The 17,437-nt window shown below is 42.0% G+C and overlaps 3 protein-coding genes across 3 annotated transcripts in view; all 3 read left to right on the forward strand.

Moving 5' to 3' along the window:
- The window catches only part of eno3 (enolase 3, (beta, muscle)), a 7,474-nt gene extending 4,252 nt beyond the window's left edge, over positions 1-3,222 (forward strand). Inside the window, exons 3-14 of the mRNA XM_062445204.1 lie at positions 1-25; positions 554-612; positions 786-855; positions 940-1,073; positions 1,192-1,308; positions 1,392-1,497; positions 1,688-1,885; positions 2,260-2,336; positions 2,432-2,556; positions 2,674-2,782; positions 2,877-2,935; positions 3,021-3,222. The exon at positions 1-25 is cut by the window's left edge and continues 71 nt beyond it. Coding sequence (XP_062301188.1) covers positions 1-25; positions 554-612; positions 786-855; positions 940-1,073; positions 1,192-1,308; positions 1,392-1,497; positions 1,688-1,885; positions 2,260-2,336; positions 2,432-2,556; positions 2,674-2,782; positions 2,877-2,935; positions 3,021-3,090 — 1,149 coding nt within the window. The 3' untranslated portion in view covers positions 3,091-3,222. The remainder of the gene's footprint in view (positions 26-553; positions 613-785; positions 856-939; positions 1,074-1,191; positions 1,309-1,391; positions 1,498-1,687; positions 1,886-2,259; positions 2,337-2,431; positions 2,557-2,673; positions 2,783-2,876; positions 2,936-3,020) is intronic.
- Positions 3,223-7,901: 4,679 nt separating this feature from the next.
- Positions 7,902-10,314, forward strand: nppcl2 (natriuretic peptide C-like 2). The gene is made up of 3 exons (XM_062444893.1): positions 7,902-8,218; positions 9,088-9,195; positions 9,840-10,314. The coding sequence occupies exons 2-3, from the start codon at positions 9,088-9,090 to the stop codon at positions 10,119-10,121; spliced, it is 390 nt and encodes a 129-aa protein (XP_062300877.1). The 5' UTR covers positions 7,902-8,218; the 3' UTR covers positions 10,122-10,314.
- A 1,613-nt stretch (positions 10,315-11,927) lies between these two features.
- On the forward strand, positions 11,928-17,306 carry zgc:85858 (uncharacterized protein LOC405879 homolog). The gene is made up of 3 exons (XM_062444884.1): positions 11,928-12,220; positions 15,115-15,190; positions 16,289-17,306. The coding sequence occupies exons 1-3, from the start codon at positions 12,137-12,139 to the stop codon at positions 16,327-16,329; spliced, it is 201 nt and encodes a 66-aa protein (XP_062300868.1). The 5' UTR covers positions 11,928-12,136; the 3' UTR covers positions 16,330-17,306.
- Positions 17,307-17,437: the final 131 nt, after the last annotated feature.

Below are 17,437 nucleotides of genomic sequence, written 5' to 3' on the forward strand. Positions count from 1 at the left end.
GACAAGAGCCGCTACCTGGGCAAAGGTACGAGCAAGGCAGCGACATGCTGAGGGTTCAGGTCCTCACATGTGCTCCTCTGCAGGGTTAACATTTCAGCAACACTCTGCAGGTCTTCTCATATTACACATATTTAGTTAGTGAAGTCAATTTCCGATATTTAACTGTTAATCTTTTGGACATAATAAAGAGTTGGTTTAGTTTAGTGCAGATTCATTTAACGCAAATGTCGCAGAAGTTATTTAACCGTTCATTTTTGGAGTCAAACGACAATAATAGAAGCTTAAGTTGTTTCTTAAAACTACTATAATAAACACATTTCCTCTAAATAAATGTCCTAATTATGAATAGCAGCTAATCTCTCTGGCTAATAAGCTAATGTATCATTCGACTCGCAAAATGTCTGCTAGTTAAAGAACAACTACAAGTAAAAAGGACTTCATAACAAATAAACCAACTTCACACTTTTTAAATGTATTTCTTACAGTCGTAAACCTGAACTTTAGTTTAAAATGATGGACGTGTAGCTCATCAGCTCATATCTCTGTTCCTCAGGTACCCTTAAGGCTGTGGACCATGTCAACAAGGACATCGCCCCCAAGCTGATTGAGAAGGTATCAGTAAATAATCAATATGTTTCAAATATCAATTAAACATGTCTAATAGTATTTCAAGTTTCATATCATTTCATTTCATTACCTGTCTCTCTCTCTCTCTCTCTCTCTCTGTCTCACTCTCTCTCACTATATCTGTCTCTCTCTGTCTCTCTATCTGTCTCTCTCTCCAGAAATTCAGCGTTGTCGACCAGGAGAAGATCGACAAGTTCATGCTGGAGTTGGACGGCACTGAGAACAAATGTAAGGACCTGTCTCTCTATCTGTCTTTCTGTCTGTTTGACCTGTCTGTCTCTCTAACTGACCTGTCTGTCTGTCCTCCTGCAGCTAAGTTCGGAGCTAATGCCATCCTGGGAGTGTCGCTGGCCGTCTGCAAGGCCGGAGCCAAGCAGAAGGGAGTTCCTCTGTACCGCCACATCGCTGACCTCGCCGGTCACAAGGATGTCATTCTTCCAGTTCCCGTGAGTGGGGGAGGGGCTGTGGTGGTGTTGGTGGGGGGAGGGGGGGTGAAGATGAGCAGTTAGTCATTCAAGTGAAGTTGACTGTAGAGTTTGATGATGGGTTTCTTCTCGTCTGCAGGCCTTCAACGTCATCAACGGTGGAAGCCACGCCGGCAACAAACTGGCCATGCAGGAGTTCATGATCCTGCCAGTCGGTGCCTCCAACTTCCACGAGGCCATGAGGATCGGTGCTGAGGTGCGAAAGATTTAACATCGCGCAGGAATAATGTTTCTCTAAAGATAAACGTGAATTAACACTGTGTGTGTGTGTGTGTGAAGGTCTACCACAACCTGAAGAGTGTCATCAAGGCAAAGTACGGCAAAGACGCCACCAATGTGGGAGATGAGGGTGGTTTCGCCCCCAACATCCTGGAGAACAATGAGGGTGAGACATCTACCTGTCTACCTGTCTGCCTTCATGTCTGCCTACCTGTCTTTCTACCTGTCTGCCTACCTGTTTGCCTACCTGTCTGTCAACCTGTCTGCCTACCTGTCTGTCTACCTGTCTGCCTACCTATCTGTCTACCTGTCTGTCCCTCCCTTGTCTCACCTCTTTATCGTCTGTCTCTCTGCAGCTCTGGAGCTGCTGAAGTCCGCCATTGAGAAGGCCGGCTACCCCGACAAGATCATCATCGGCATGGACGTTGCAGCCTCTGAGTTCTACCGCAGCGGAAAGTACGATCTGGACTTCAAGTCACCCGACGACCCCGCCAGACACATTAGCGGAGAGAAGCTGGGAGACCTGTACCGTGACTTCATCAAGCACTACCCCGGTAAGTCCTGGACTACGCAGAAGTGCTCCGATCTTTGACTGCAGTAAACGTACCAAAAGTCCAATTATAAATAAAACTTGTGCATGAAGAGTTCGTAGCACAACATTTACTGTTTTACATGCTGATGTGATCGGCCTTCAAGGTTTAATTCATTAAAATGATGTACAAGCTTCACAGCGTCTATGAATCGGCTCATTAAGCTGATTCCTTTAGAACTCGTCAAGATTACCAATGACAGAAAATTAGATTTCAGGGATAAAATAAGATTCCTCTCTGCTCAGTGGTGAAATGGTAGATTTGTAATAGAGGTCCTGCGTTGGGTTCTTGATAAATCCATTCATAAAACCTGTCCGTCTCTCTCTTTCTGTCTCCAGTCCAGTCCATTGAGGATCCCTTCGACCAGGATGATTGGGAGCAGTGGTCCAAGTTCACCGCCTCTACAGACATCCAGGTGAGACACTCCGACATCTCGAACCAGGTTCCCCCGCTAATAAAAACGTATAAAACACATTAAAGTGACACAACGTCTGTTTGCCGACCAATCAGATCGTAGGAGACGACTTGACTGTGACCAACCCCAAGAGGATCCAGACCGCCGTGGAGAAGAAGGCCTGCAACTGTCTGCTGCTCAAGGTCAACCAGATCGGCTCCGTCACAGAGTCTATCCAGGCGTAAGACAAATCATTGATTGATTGATTGATTGATTGATTGAGATGTGATGCTCAAAACTAACTTGCTTCCCTTTTCTCCCGTCTCTCTCTCTCTGTACCCGTCTCTCTCTCTCTCAGGTGTAAGCTGGCTCAGAAGAGCGGATGGGGTGTGATGGTTAGCCATCGCTCCGGAGAGACTGAAGATACCTTCATCTCTGACCTGGTGGTCGGACTCTGCACCGGACAGGTAGACAGACAGAGAGACAGACAGATTATTACATGAATGAAAACACTGATCTTATTTCTAACTGTTACTTTTCTTCTTTCTTTCTCTCTCTCAGATCAAGACCGGCGCCCCCTGCAGGTCAGAACGTTTGTCCAAATACAACCAGCTGATGAGGTGAGAACTTCCTGTCATTTACAAAATATAAGCGTGGTTCTTTAGTTTACATCCAGACCTCTGACCTCTGACCTCTGACCCACAGGATTGAGGAGGAGCTGGGAGACAAGGCCAAGTTCGCCGGTAAGGACTACCGTCACCCCAAGGTCAACTAAAGCCTGCTGCCCCCCCACCACCACCACCCGCCTGTCGCCACGGCAACTGACGAAGCGGCAGGTGTGACTCTGCCTGATGATGTTTTCTATAAAAAAAACACAAAGATTCAATAAAGATTAAAGAATAAAACACGTCTGACTTCATGTTTTTATACTTGATATTTATATTTTTGAAGAAAGAACAAGAAAAAAACAGGTTTAAACATGTGATTAAAGTTCGTTAAACACATTAACCCTCCTGTCCTCGAGTCAAGGAAGGAAGGGAGGAAGAGGGAAGGAAAGTAGGAAGGAAGGAAAGGAGGGAGGAAGGGAGGAAGAAGGAAGGAAAGAGGGAGGGAGGAAGGAAGAAGGAAGGAAAGGAGGGAAGAAGGAAGGAAAGGAAAGAGAAGGAGGGAGGAAGGAAGGGAGGAAGAGGGAAGGAAAGTAGGAAGAAGGAAGGGAGGAAGGTAGGGTGGATAAAAGAAAGAGAAGGAGGAAGGAAGGAAGGAAGGAAAGAAGGACAGAAGGAAGAAAAAAGTGATGGAGGAAGGAAGAGAGGAAGGAAAGAAAGAGAGAAGGAGGGAGGACGGACAGACGGAAGGAAGGAAGGGAGGAAAGAAGGAACAGTCAAAACAGACGGGTTCAATTTGACCCAGGAGGAGAGTTGCAGCCAGTGAATGTGTCTTTGTATGTTGAGAGGAGGCTGGTTAAGTTCTACAGAGATTAGCAGATACTTTACTGTTTGATGCATTTTGATAATCAAGGAATGGTCCTCAGAGAATCATCACCTTATGGTGTTGGGGGGGTTTGTGTGTCCCTCTGTTGTCAGGGGCAACGGTAGGGTCTCCCAAGGTCTCACTGGTCCCAGGTGAAGGTCCAGACTCTCTGGAGGAGGGAGACCTGGGGGGAGTTGGCCAGTCACAGTCTGGTGGCCCCTTCAGGCACAGCTTGAATAAACAACATGGGGTCAACGCCCTGTGGGTCCACAACCTGCAGGGTCAATGTGTACCAGGCAGGGTCCAGGGGAGTGGGCCGAGGCATGCTGACCCCCGGCAGGTAAGGAGCCAGAGCTAGTGCAGGAAGTGGAGTGGCAGTTACCCGGCGTGAAAGGTGCCAGGTGGGTGTGAAGATAGTCACGAGTCCGCTGTGGTGGTGGAGAGGATGGAATGAGAGGAAGACTCTGTACGGCCTGAAGCAGCAGACGGGGACCAGCTGGTAAAAAGGCAAAAACCTGAGTGTGGGAGGAGTTCAGTGAGACCTCAAAGTGAGCCTCAAAGAAGTTCTGACAAACTATCTGAGGAGACTCAGGAAAGGGTAGCAGGACTCAGCCCAGGCTGGTTTCAGTGGGGGGGGGGGGGAGATTCGCCCTGAGATGCTGAAGGCTCTGGACGTTGTTGGACAGTCATGGAAGTCAGGGACAGAACCCATGGACTGGCAGACCAGGATGGTGGTCCCCATTTTTAGAAAAGGGGACTGGAAGGTGTGCTCCAACTCAATCAAGCCTCCAGATTATAACTAAGTGATAATAACTAAAGACCCAGAAACACCCACAGAGTACAACAGTTATAGTTGTTTCTGTTAGGAAGTCTAACCCTAACCCTTACATATGACTCTTCACTGTAGGAGTTTAAATTAAATCACTTTATTTTCATTTGGTTGTAATTTAACTACTAAAAAATCACATAAAACATCACAAACTTTATCGCAATTGTAGAGAAAAACTGCTGCAGAATCAAAACATTTTAGTTTTAAGACAAAAAAACACAAAACATTAAAAGTTTGCAGACCTTTTCTGACACAAACACACTCATAAGCGTGATATACGAGCTTTCCACCTGCACCTGAATGCAGCACGTGACAGAAACTGGACACGTTTATGAATGAAAACAGGAGGACTTTCACACACTCTGATTGGACGCTGTTTATCACACACACACACACACACACACACACACACACATACACACACACACACACACACAGGGCGGCGTGACGTCAATGCTGATTGGCTGAGTTTGGGAGTTTGGGGTGACAGCAGCCGGTTGCCTGGCGATGAGCAGCAGCCGTGTGAAGCGTTCCTGCTCTGAAAATCAGCCCAAAAAAAACCAGCTTCACTCACAACGACTCTGCAACAAGAACTTTATGTTTATATTTTTATGATATTTTTATTGAAGTGTCTTTGAAGCTCTGTGAAGCTTTTTTAGTTCTGAGTGTTTTATTTTATTTTTAACCTTCGTGTCGTCCCGTCGTCAAATTGATCCCGTCTGTTTTGGCTGTTCCTTCTTTCCTCGCTTCCTTCCTTCCGTCTGTCCTTCCTTTCCTTCCTCCCTTCCTTCTTTCCTTCCTCCCTCCTTCTCTCTTTCCTCCCTTCCTCCCTCCCTCCTTCTTTCCTTCCCTCCTTCCTTTCTTCCTTCCCTTCCTCCCTTCCTTCTTTCCTCTGTCCTTCTTTCCTTCCTTCCTCCCTTCCTCTTTTCCTTTCTCCCTCCCTCCCTCCTTCCTTGTTTCCTCCCTACCTCCTATCTTCCTTCCTTTCTCCCTTCTTCCTCCCTTCCTTCCTTCCTCCCTCCCTCCTTGCCTTCCTTCCTCCTCCCTTCCTTCCTTCTTCCTCCCTTCCTTCTCCCTCCCTTTTTTCCTCCTTTCCTTCCTTCTTTCCTCCTTTCCTTCCTTCTTCCTCCTTTCCTTCCTTCTTCCCTTCCTTCCTTCTTCCTCCCTTCCTTCCTTGACTCGAGGACAACAGGAGGGTTAAATAAAATACAGTCCTCTCATTGGTAACCTCGTCCAGGTAAGTTAACACAGTGAGTTTCTGGTCTCGCTGTTTGCTGGTTGATAAAGTAGCGGTGGCTAACATGTTAGCTGTGCTGCTGAGAGAAAAGAGTCTTAATAATAGTGATAAATGTGATATTATGATGGACAATAAACTGATTTACAGATGATTTGTGGGTGAACATGAACACATCATCCAACTACCTAAACTTTAACTTCATAGATCTGATCTTATGTTTTAAAAGATGATTAATTGGATGATTAATACTGTACTACAGTAAAGTACTAGTACCTCAAACTGTACTACGGTAAAGTACTAGTACCTCAAACTGTACTACGGTAAAGTACTAGTACCTCAGAGTGTACTGCAGTAACTGTAGTACTATGTGTGTATTAGCAGGTTCGAGGTTCAGGTGTTTTGACGTCATCGTGTTTGCTCTCAGCTGTCCCAGAGTGCACTGGGGCACAGCCGCCAGCGTCACCATGACGTCGGCCCGACCGTGACCCCGGTGAGGTAACACACCTGCCTGCTGCTCTGTGAGGGACGGAGACACCTGCTGGTTGTCATGGAGACCAACAATCAGACACACAGGAGACATGAACCTCGTTCAGCTTTACAGCAGTGTGATGTCACTGTGATGTCAGCATGATGTCTGTGTGATGTCATCATGATGTAAGCGTGACAGCATGTTCCCACACCTCAGATATGGACATGAAACAATGAACACAACCAGAGCTAAACTTGGGAGGACAGAGTGATGTATTGATCCAGAAGTGATCTGACTGACTGACTGATTGGTTGATTGATTGGTTGGTTGATTGATTGGTTGATTGATTGGTTGATTGATCTTCAGCTGCAGCCCGTCATCACTGTCTGCTCTGAGGTGGTTTTGTGGGGACGTGCAGCGAGCTGTTGGCAGAGTGTGTCTCGCTGTGGGGGGGCAGGAATGTTGTGTGCGTCACATAAAACACACACACACACACACACACACACACACACACACACACACACACACACACACACACACACACACACACACACACACACACACACACACAATAAGAATAGCTCATCAATCACCTTATTAGAGAGAAAGAGGTCACTGATCACAACAGTGTGTGTGTGTGTGTGTGTGTGTGTGTGTGTGTGTGTGTGTGTGTGTGTTTTATGTGCGTGCTCGATAACGTCAGAGGCGTCCCACTGAATGGCGGGGGGGCGGAGTTTTGTCTGTCTGGGACAAAGATGGTGGGGGGTCATTAAAAAAAAACACACACACACACACACACACACCTATCCTTGGCACTATGTGGACCTCTGTAGCCCCGCCCCCCTTCCCACAGGAAATAGTTGCTAACGACGACCCGGTCGCCGCGGTGACGCTTTACGAGGGGGCGGGACGACCGAGGTCAGGGGTCGCGAGGGTCTGACACCGGAGGGGAGGACGGCGGTCCTGAGGACAGCCGTCTGTGGAGTCACCTGCAGGTAACCATAGCAACAGCACTGACACCATGGTTACCTTCTCAAGACCCTGAAACCCTAACCCTTCCCAACGTCTGCTCAAGGACCATTTGTACCTTTTCAATGACCTTATCAAGGACCTGGAACCTCCTGGGATCCAGAATCACATCTGGAAACTACTTAAAGACCCCTTCAACTTCTTCCAGGCCCAACGTAAGGACTCCTGGAACAGCTTCAGGTATCATTTGACTCTCCTGAGCGTCTGCTCCCACCTGGAAGCACCTTGGAACCCCCTCAGCGAGTCCTGGAGTCACTTCAATGAGCATGTGAGGCTCCACATGGACCCCTGGAAAGTCTTTAAGGGCCTTTCTGACCCTGGATTCACCCTCAGGCCTCCAGGATCGCTGTCAACGACTCGTGGAGCATCTTCAGGTCCGTCTCAGCGTCCTCACACACCTCACGTAGGAAGCCTGAAGTCTACTCAAAGACTTTCCAGGACTTCTTTTGTTTTTATGAATGAACATTTTCACACAGGAGTTTTTTCCACGTCTGATTGGTTGATATTTTTGTCTCTTTCTTTCTTTCTTTCTTTCTTTCTTTCTTTCTGTGTGAGTGTGTGTGTGAGTGTGTGTGAGTGAGTGTGTGAGACCGTCGTCGTGGGTAACAGCAGTAAGAATGTGTGACATCACGGCGCTGGGCGGTATAAGAGTGAGCGGCCGTCTTCGGACCACAGACGCGTCCTGACACTGAGACAGGACAGACAGGAAACACTGACGCCAATAATCAATACTTTTTATTGGAGGGAAAACTGATCGATTGGAAACAGATTAAATTACTGATCTGAGAAACGAGACGACAGCAGATTCTGCTTCACTTTGTTTGGATTTGAGTTTTGTTGTTGGAATATTTTTACGTCTTTCTGTATCAGTAAGTTATTATTATGTTTATATTTAATTATTAATTATTAATTAACTTCATCAGCTGCTGGAACAGATCAATACATTTATTTTCTAATCAGATTAAATACAATTATTTTTAATTTCTCATTTACTCAGATTTGATTAGAATACAAAATAAACTTCTAATTTAAGATCATTTAATTTAATTCAATTTAAATATTCTAATTTAATTTGATCGATTCCGATTAGATCTAATTAAATTTAATCCTGTTTTTTATTTAATCTAACATCATTTATTATTTAAAATAATGACATTAATATCTTTATCTTTTTATCTTTAATCTAATTTTAAAAAGCTATAATTTAATTAGGGTTAGTTTCTAAAGTGTAATCTGAATGATAATCTAATTTAATCTCACCTAACGCTAAACATTTCAAATCTAATTTAATTATATATAATTTAAAATATTAGATCAAATCTGATGTAATCCTGATTTTTTTTATTTAATCTAACATCATTTAATAATGTAAAATAATAATATCTTCTTTAAAATAATCCAATCAATTAAAATTAAATCTGAAAACACCAATCAAATGTAATCTCATTTTAAAGCAGTATAATTACTTTAACTTGTTTTCATTCTCTGGAGGATCTGTTTTTATTGATCATGGTCATGTGATCAATAAGCTGCTCTGGGTCAAATGTTCCTTCATTAGAAAAGTTTGATTAAACTGTAAAAAATGTTAAAAGACTAAAAATTTGAAAGTAAATTAAAAAATGATTTTGATTAGTCTGCCAGCTGATTGGATGCTTCTCGGCTCGCCAGCCAATCAGAACGCAGGATTATCTGCTCTGTTTTCTCATGAGTCTGATTTTTATGTTTGTTTGTTTTAAAGATGGCCGCTTCATCTTCCTCCTGCTTCCTGCCCCTCATCGCCCTCCTTTGCCTCTTCCTCGCCGTCGCCGTGGAGTCGAGACCTTCATCACGACGGGACGACGCCCAGGTCAGTCATAGTACAGTCATAGTACAGTGGTAGTACAGTCGTAGTACAGTCGTAGTACAGTTGTAGTACAGTGGTAGTACAGTTGTAGTACAGTCGGAGTACAGTCGTAGTACAGTGGTAGTACAGTCGTAGTACAGTCGTAGTACAGTTGTAGTACAGTTGTAGAGTCGTAGTACAGTCGTAGTACAGTCGTAGTACAGTTGTAGTACAGTTGTAGTACAGTCGTAGTACAGTCGTAGTACAGTTGTAGTACTGTTGTACAGTCGTAGTACAGTCGTAGTACAGTCGTAGTACAGTCGTAGTACAGTCGTAGTACAGTCATAGTACAGTGGTAGTACAGTGGTAGTACAGTCATAGTACAGTCGTAGTACAGTCGTTGTACAGTCGGAGTACAGTCGGAGTAGAGTTGTACAGTTGTAGTACAGTCATTGTACAGTCGTAGTACTGTTGTAGTACAGTTGTAGTACAGTCATAGTACAGTCGTAGTACTGTTGTACAGTCGTAGTACAGTCGTAGTACAGTCGTAGTACAGTCGTAGTACTGTTGTACAGTCGGAGTACAGTCGTAGTACAGTCGTAGTACAGTTGTAGTACAGTCGTAGTACTTGATGCTTCGTCCAATCACAGAGTGTTTTGTCTCTTCAGGTCCTCCAATCACTGTTCGGCTCTCGCCTGTCCTCGCTCCTTTTGGCCCCTCCCACCCCCAGTGACATCACAGAGGGCTCAGGCTCAGGCCCCGCCCCCTCAGTTGGGCCTGCTGGCGTGGGATTGGCTGGCCAGAGACGGGAGGCGGGTAATGGGTTCCTCCTGGACTTCCTGCGTCAGGCGAAGATGAAGAGGTGGAACAGGAAGTCCATGGTGGGAGGAAGAGGATGCTTCGGGATGAAGATGGACCGCATCGGCTCCATCAGCGGGCTGGGCTGCTAGCCTGGCAACTGTTACCATGGTAATGGCATCAGCTCCATCAGCGAGCTGGGCAGCTAGCCTGACAACTGTTACCATGGTGACCGCTTCTCCACCGAGTCCCATGGTGCATCTGTGATGTTGCCATGCCAACCACCGTCCTCCAGAACAGATATCCGGTTGCCAAGGTTACCTCCATCCTCTCCTGAACTGAGCACTTTCTTTTTTTTTTTTTTTTTAACTTTGTGATGTCACTGCTGGTGACTGCGCGCTGACCCTGCATGACCTCTGACCGCCAGGTGACCTCGTCTGGTCGGTCGGTCAGAGACTCCATGTTGGAAATGTTCTAATGACCTCTGACCCCTGGCTACACCACAGCCAGCAGAGCACTGTGTGAGAGTGAGAGAGTGTATATGTGTGTGTGTGTAGGTGAGTGTGTGTGTGTATATGTGTGTGTGTGTGTGTGTGTGTGTGTGTGTGTGTGAGCGTGACTAACTGCAGTCTGTCTGCAGGCTGAAATAAATAAAGAGAAACTTCAATCGGCTCGTCTTCATTTATTCCTTCTTAAATCCTGAAACTCTTTATTATTTATTAGTTAATTAATTAAAAAGTTAAATTGGGGGGGGGGGGGTGTATGGTGTTGTTGGGCTGATGCTGCTTTATGAGGAGTTTTACAGCAAATAAGTATACAAAAATGTATTATTTTTATGAAAACAAAACATCACAGAAAAACGCTTTTGTCACATTTAAACTTTTGAATTGGGCTTAATAATTTTCTCTCCCAGCAGCTTTTTATCTGCTGCTTAACGCAACACACAGCAGAACATGAGCAGAGATATTAGTGCTGATGATAGTTCACACAACACATCCTGGTTTTTAATAATTAGTCGGTAAACTCTTCGTTATCTGAAGCCGGCTGGAAAATGTGCACTTTTATTCACAGTTAAAAACATTTCACCATGTAGTGTTTCAGCTTCTGTCAAGCTTTCAAAATAAAACTTTTGTTATTATGCGCTTCTTATTCTTATTAACACACAGAAATACATCAGATTTTTCATTAATAAATTTGGGGCTTGTAAATTACGGGAGAAAAGACGAAACGGTAGAAATGCGGGAAAAAGTGTGGCAGCTATGAGTTACAGCTCAGACGTTTTATCAATCAATCAATCAATCAATCAATCAATCAATCTTTATTTATAAATCGCCAAATCACAACAAAACTCATCTCAAGGCACTTTACACAGAGCAGGTCTAGACTGAACTCTTTCATTTTAATTTAAAGAGACCCAACATTCCCACATGAGCAGCACTTGGTGACAGTGGAGAAAAGTTTTTATGCGACTCATAACTGTCGTTGTTGTATTTTATTTTCTAACATTTATTAGAAAATTAGGAATTAAATGTAATAATTTGTATTAACAGTTAAAACATTTCTTCCGGTCTGAGCTTTCAAAATAAAACCTTTGTTATTGTGCGCTACTTATTATTATCAACGAACAAACATATTGATCCGATTATTCATAAATAAATTTGGGGCTTGTAAATTACGGGAGATAACCGGGAAAAAGACGAAACGGGAGTGTTGGAAGCGATGAGTTATTTATTAGAAAATTTGAAAAGTAATAACAAAGTAATTAAATGTAATAATTTATAGTTTAAATACATTACTAACATTTTAAATAGAGTAACTAATGTGTAACTATGCTAAATTTAGTATTTTTCGTTTTCTCGCTAAAAGAGAAAAAAACCGCGGGCCGGCAGCCATCTTGAATCTCTGTCCTCTGTCACGTGACAAAGTGAGCTGCATCGCTTCCGGTTTAGCTCGGTGTGCTAGCAGCTAGCTTTCGGTTAGCATCGTCCCCCCCGGCAGAGAAGCTCCTCCACCGGGACTCTTCCTCCGGTAGAAACGCACCGACCGGCGCCTCCTCTTCCCGGCCTCTCCTCCCGGCTGCTCCCGGCTGTTCCCGGCTGTTCCCGGCTCTCAGCCCCCTCCCTCCCCCCTCCGGTCCGGACACACTCCACCCGGTGAAACCTGCAACATGTCTGCGGTGCAGCGGATGAAGGTGGCCAATGAGCGGCACAGCAAGACCATCACACAGCGGGGACACGTGCAGAAAACATCGGTACTACCGGCAGCTGGAGGCGGGTCAGCACCGGCAGCTGGAGGCGGGTCAGCACCGGCTGCTGCCCGCTCTAGAGTCACTCATTACCGGGTTAAAATCAGCAGACATGCCGCTGTAGCCTGCTAGCTCCTCACTGCTAACTGTAGCCTTAGCAACCAAACCAGTGATCAATTAACTCAACAATGAATTATATTTAACCCAATTAAAGATAAATATTGATCAATACTGATTATAAATGCTCTGTATTGATTAGATATTGATCTGAAAGCATCTTCTGATCAGCTGGTGTTTGTTTAAAGAGACACACAGCCAGACTCAGTTCACTAATATGATGATTTTAGGTTAATCTACGCGTTTTAAAGGAGAAACACGTTAATATAATGAGTGTAAAGGTTTAGTTTGATTCATTGGCAGTCAGAGTTTAATTCGGCACACAGGGCTCAGCTGGGTTTGGTGGTTTTTGGTGAAGTTCAGTGAGTCTGTTCCTGCACATGTGCAGAGCTGCAGAGACATATCATCACATTTACTATAAAATAACATGTAGACGATAGAAATGCTGTTATTACACACTGTGCAATAATTATACACGTAAATTTATATATAACTGTTATTTTACAGCATATTAGAGGCTCCATGATACGATATTATTACGATACTTGTGTCACGATACGATATTATTACGATACTTGTGTCACTATTAAGATGTTATTGTGATACTTGTGACACAATTACGATGTTATTGCGATACTTGTGTAACTATTACGATATTATTACGATACTTGTGTCACTATTACGATATTATCACGATACTTGTGTCACGATACGATATAATCACGATACTTGTGTCACTATTACGATATTATTACGATACTTGTGTCACGATACGATATTATCACGATACTTGTGTCACTATTACGATATTATCACGATACTTGTGTCACGATACGATATTATCACAATACTTGTGTCACGATACGATATTATCACGATACTTGTGTCACTATTACGATATTATTACGATACTTGTGTCACGATACGATATTATTACGATACTTGTGTCACTATTACGATATTATCACAATACTTGTGTCACGATACGATATTATCACGATACTTGTGTCACTATTACGATATTATTACGATACTTGTGTCACTATTACGATATTATCACAATACTTGTGTCACGATACGATATTATCACAATACTTGTGTCACTATTACGATGTTATCGTGATACTTGTGTCACTATTACGATGTTATCGTGATACTTGTGTCACGATTATTATCACGATACTTGTGTCACTATTACGATGTTATTGCGATACTTGTGTCACGATACGATATTATCACGATACTTGTGTCACTATTAAGATGTTATCGCGATACTTGTGTCACTATTACGATATTATCACAATACTTGTGTCACGATCCGATATTATCACGATACTTGTGTCACTATTACGATATTATCACGATACTTGTGTCACGATACGATATTATCACGATACTTGTGTCACTATTACGATATTATTACGATACTTGTGTCACTATTACGATATTATCACAATACTTGTGTCACGATACGATATTATCACAATACTTGTGTCACGATTACGATATTATCACGATACTTGTGTCACTATTACGATGTTATCGCGATACTTGTGTCACGATTACGATATTATCACGATACTTGTGTCACTATTACGATGTTATTGCGATACTTGTGTCACGATACGATATTATCACGATACTTGTGTCACTATTAAGATGTTATCGCGATACTTGTGTCACTATTACGATATTATCACGATACTTGTGTCACGATACGATATTATCACGATACTTGTGTCACTATTACGATATTATTACGATACTTGTGTCACTATTACGATATTATCACAATACTTGTGTCACGATACGATATTATCACAATACTTGTGTCACTATTACGATGTTATCGTGATACTTGTGTCACTATTACGATGTTATCGCGATACTTGTGTCACGATTACGATATTATCACGATACTTGTGTCACTATTACGATGTTATTGCGATACTTGTGTCACGATACGATATTATCACGATACTTGTGTCACTATTAAGATGTTATCGCGATACTTGTGTCACTATTACGATATTATCACAATACTTGTGTCACGATCCGATATTATCACGATACTTGTGTCACTATTACGATATTATCACAATACTTGTGTCACGATCCGATATTATCACGATACTTGTGTCACTATTACGATATTATCACGATACTTGTGTCACGATCCGATATTATCACGATACTTGTGTCACTATTACGATGTTATTGCGATACTTGTGTCACGATACGATATTATCGCGATACTTGTGTCACTATTACGATGTTATCACGATACTTCTGTCACGATTACGATATTATTACGATATTTATATTTATATTGCACAGTTGAATTGAAGTTAGTCGTATACATGAAAAACTTTATGATCTGAGAGAAGTGAGACAGAATATAATTAAAATGGATTATAAAATAAACAAGAGTAGATCTATGAATATAATACAGTGAACAGTTATCTCATTTAAATCATAATCTGCAAATTATATATATGATGAATTAAAGGAAAGGTTAAAGGCTCAGTGTTAAATAAGTGTTAATATGTTAAAACTAGTTTAGAAACAACGATAGAATGATAAATATTAAACCACAGGGACACTTAACACTTCACTTATTGTACTTTATGTGTAAAATGTGTCATTAATGCAGTCAGTATGATGATGATGATGATGATGATGATGATGTTGATGTCTAACCAGAGCAGTTAAATGTTGCTGCATTGTCTCTTATCTGTGATTTAGATGCAACATTAACATTAATCTCTTTCTCTGTGTTTCAGCGGCCGGTCAACGATGAGAAGTCTCCGGTCGGACCGTGGCTGCTCGCTCTGTTCGTCTTCGTCGTCTGTGGATCAGGTGAGTGTCGGCGGCAGGAAGTCAGGTTGTGTCTGCAGGAAGTCAGGTTGTGTCTGCAGGAAGTCAGCTTGTGTCTACTTTATTATAAACAACCGTTATTTATTTATCACCGTAGTAGTTCAAAGTGCTTTACAGTGATTTAGAATAGAATACAATGAAAGGCTATAAACTATGAAGCCAGACTGAACAGGAAGGGTTTCCAGCTGTTCTAGTTGATTGTTTTAATAATAATTAGTTATAGAACAGATATGATAACATAACTTAATGTTGTGTATATCATTATTGTTTAACATAATTAAGTTCATTTGTCACATTTTGTCTATTTAGATAAAACTAATAACTGTTTCCATCAGTCATTAAATTAATACTTTAACATGTGCAGATGTTTTATTCTCCTGTTATTGTGATATAACCTGAAACATATTGCTGCATAAGTTAAAAGTGAAACCGACATACATTTTTTAATTTTTTTTTCTTTATTACTTTTTCAATTTATACAAGAAAAGCATTGTACAAAAACTTCAAAGCGCCTCATACTACACAGAACACAGTGAAGAAACAAGAAAAGCCAGACTGAAGTAAAAAATAAATTCAAAGAAGATTAAAATGAAATACAGAAATATGTAACAACATAAGGGAAAGAAAAAAATAAACATATAACAGCATTAAAAGCTCAAATTGACAGTGGAAGGAAAACATAAGCAGATATTCAGGTGTTACTATATATACTATATTATAAGGTGTTTGGTTCTTTCTAGGAATGATAAGTCCATAGAGGCCCTTCTGTAGAGTCTGTGCACTCTCCATACCAATATACTTCAAAAAGGGGTTTTATAGAATATCAGGTTTGTCTATAAGCCAGTAGATCATTATACTCTGGAACCACTGTGAGAGCTCAGGAGGACCAGATCACAAAAATGATTTTTAAATCAGATTTTTTTCAGTAAATTAATTTATAGAATTAAATATTCAATAATGATTAAATATTAAAGTGTGTGTCTATGTGTGTGTGTGTGTGTGTCTGTGTGTGTGTGTGTGTGTGTGTGTCTGTGTGTCTGTGTGTGTGTGTGTGTGTGTGTGTGTGTGTGTGTGTTGCAGCCATCTTCCAGATCATCCAGAGCATCAGGCAGGGAATGTGATGACCTCTGACCCCCGGAGCTGAGCCTGTCACATGAGGAGGGAGGGGGGGGGGGGGGGGGATACATCGCCCTCATGACTCCGCCCACCACACACACACACACACTCACACACACACTCGTTCCTGTGAAGCTGAAAAGGTTTTACTTCCTGCTGTAACTCCGCCTCTTTTCTCTCTGCAGTAAAACCTCTTTATTTTATTTTTTTAAACTTTCTTCGCTGTTCATCGATGGTTCTGATCAGATATTGGTTATTGATTTGCTGTCGGTTCTTATTGTGCGTCTGACGCTGTCGTCCGGCTATCGAACGCTCGTCTCTGCTGTCTGAGCCTGAAGCACAGAGTCCGTCTTTAAAGGGACAAACCGCTGTTTTCATCCACTGCAAATCCTGCCTACGTCTCATTGAGTTATTGATCATTTCATTTTTAATACTCTGCTTTCATGACTGATAACCACAAACCACCTGACACACTCCTACAGGAGGGGCCCTACGAGCCAGGGGCCCCGAGTCAGCTTCAACACATTTCTATGAAGTTTTCAGAGAGAAACAGAAAGAGGCTTAAATTTCAGAGCCGAGCCGAAACGATCAAAACATCGATTGGCTGAAAATGAATCTGTCACTATTTTGATAATCGACTCGTCATTTCGGTCTTTGCCAAAAAAAATCTGACATCTGTCACATGTTGAATATTTGATGCTTCTGTTTGTCATAAATGAAAAAAAATAAACTTAAATATTTTTTAGGTTTTTTGTACTTTTGGTGAAATTAAAACATCTGTTCTGAATCTGTGAACTCCCAGTTTTACACTTCTTTTCTGACTTTTTTATGGATAAAAATTCATTAAAATAATTATTAAACAAACATCCGAATTAACGGTTAGTCGCTTAATAGATTTGTTTGGATTCATTATTTAAATCGTCTATAAAATGTCAGAAAATGGTGAAAAAACAGTCGAGATGAATTTCACAATAAAAAAAACTGAAACTAAACTTTTCTTTTTCCGTCTTATTTATTATTTATTAACCCTTACCTTTATTTCTGCTGGAACAACAAAAACTTTAATAAGAGGAAAAACTGAATAATGTGAAGGTTGTGAGAAATGTTGAAATG

Source organism: Scomber scombrus, chromosome 23 (genome assembly GCF_963691925.1).
Source record: "Scomber scombrus chromosome 23, fScoSco1.1, whole genome shotgun sequence".
In the NCBI taxonomy this organism is placed as follows: Eukaryota; Metazoa; Chordata; class Actinopteri; order Scombriformes; family Scombridae; genus Scomber; species Scomber scombrus.

Excerpts from the sequence above, each read along its gene's own strand:
- nppcl2 (XM_062444893.1), top strand. The coding sequence starts at position 9,088 with ATGGCCGCTTCATCTTCCTCCTGCTTCCTGCCCCTCATCGCCCTCCTT. Across the intron at positions 9,196-9,839 it reads CACGACGGGACGACGCCCAG|GTCCTCCAATCACTGTTCGG; the intron begins GTCAGTCATAGT and ends TTGTCTCTTCAG.
- zgc:85858 (XM_062444884.1), top strand. The coding sequence starts at position 12,137 with ATGTCTGCGGTGCAGCGGATGAAGGTGGCCAATGAGCGGCACAGCAAG. Across the intron at positions 12,221-15,114 it reads GACACGTGCAGAAAACATCG|CGGCCGGTCAACGATGAGAA; the intron begins GTACTACCGGCA and ends TCTGTGTTTCAG. Across the intron at positions 15,191-16,288 it reads CTTCGTCGTCTGTGGATCAG|CCATCTTCCAGATCATCCAG; the intron begins GTGAGTGTCGGC and ends TGTGTGTTGCAG.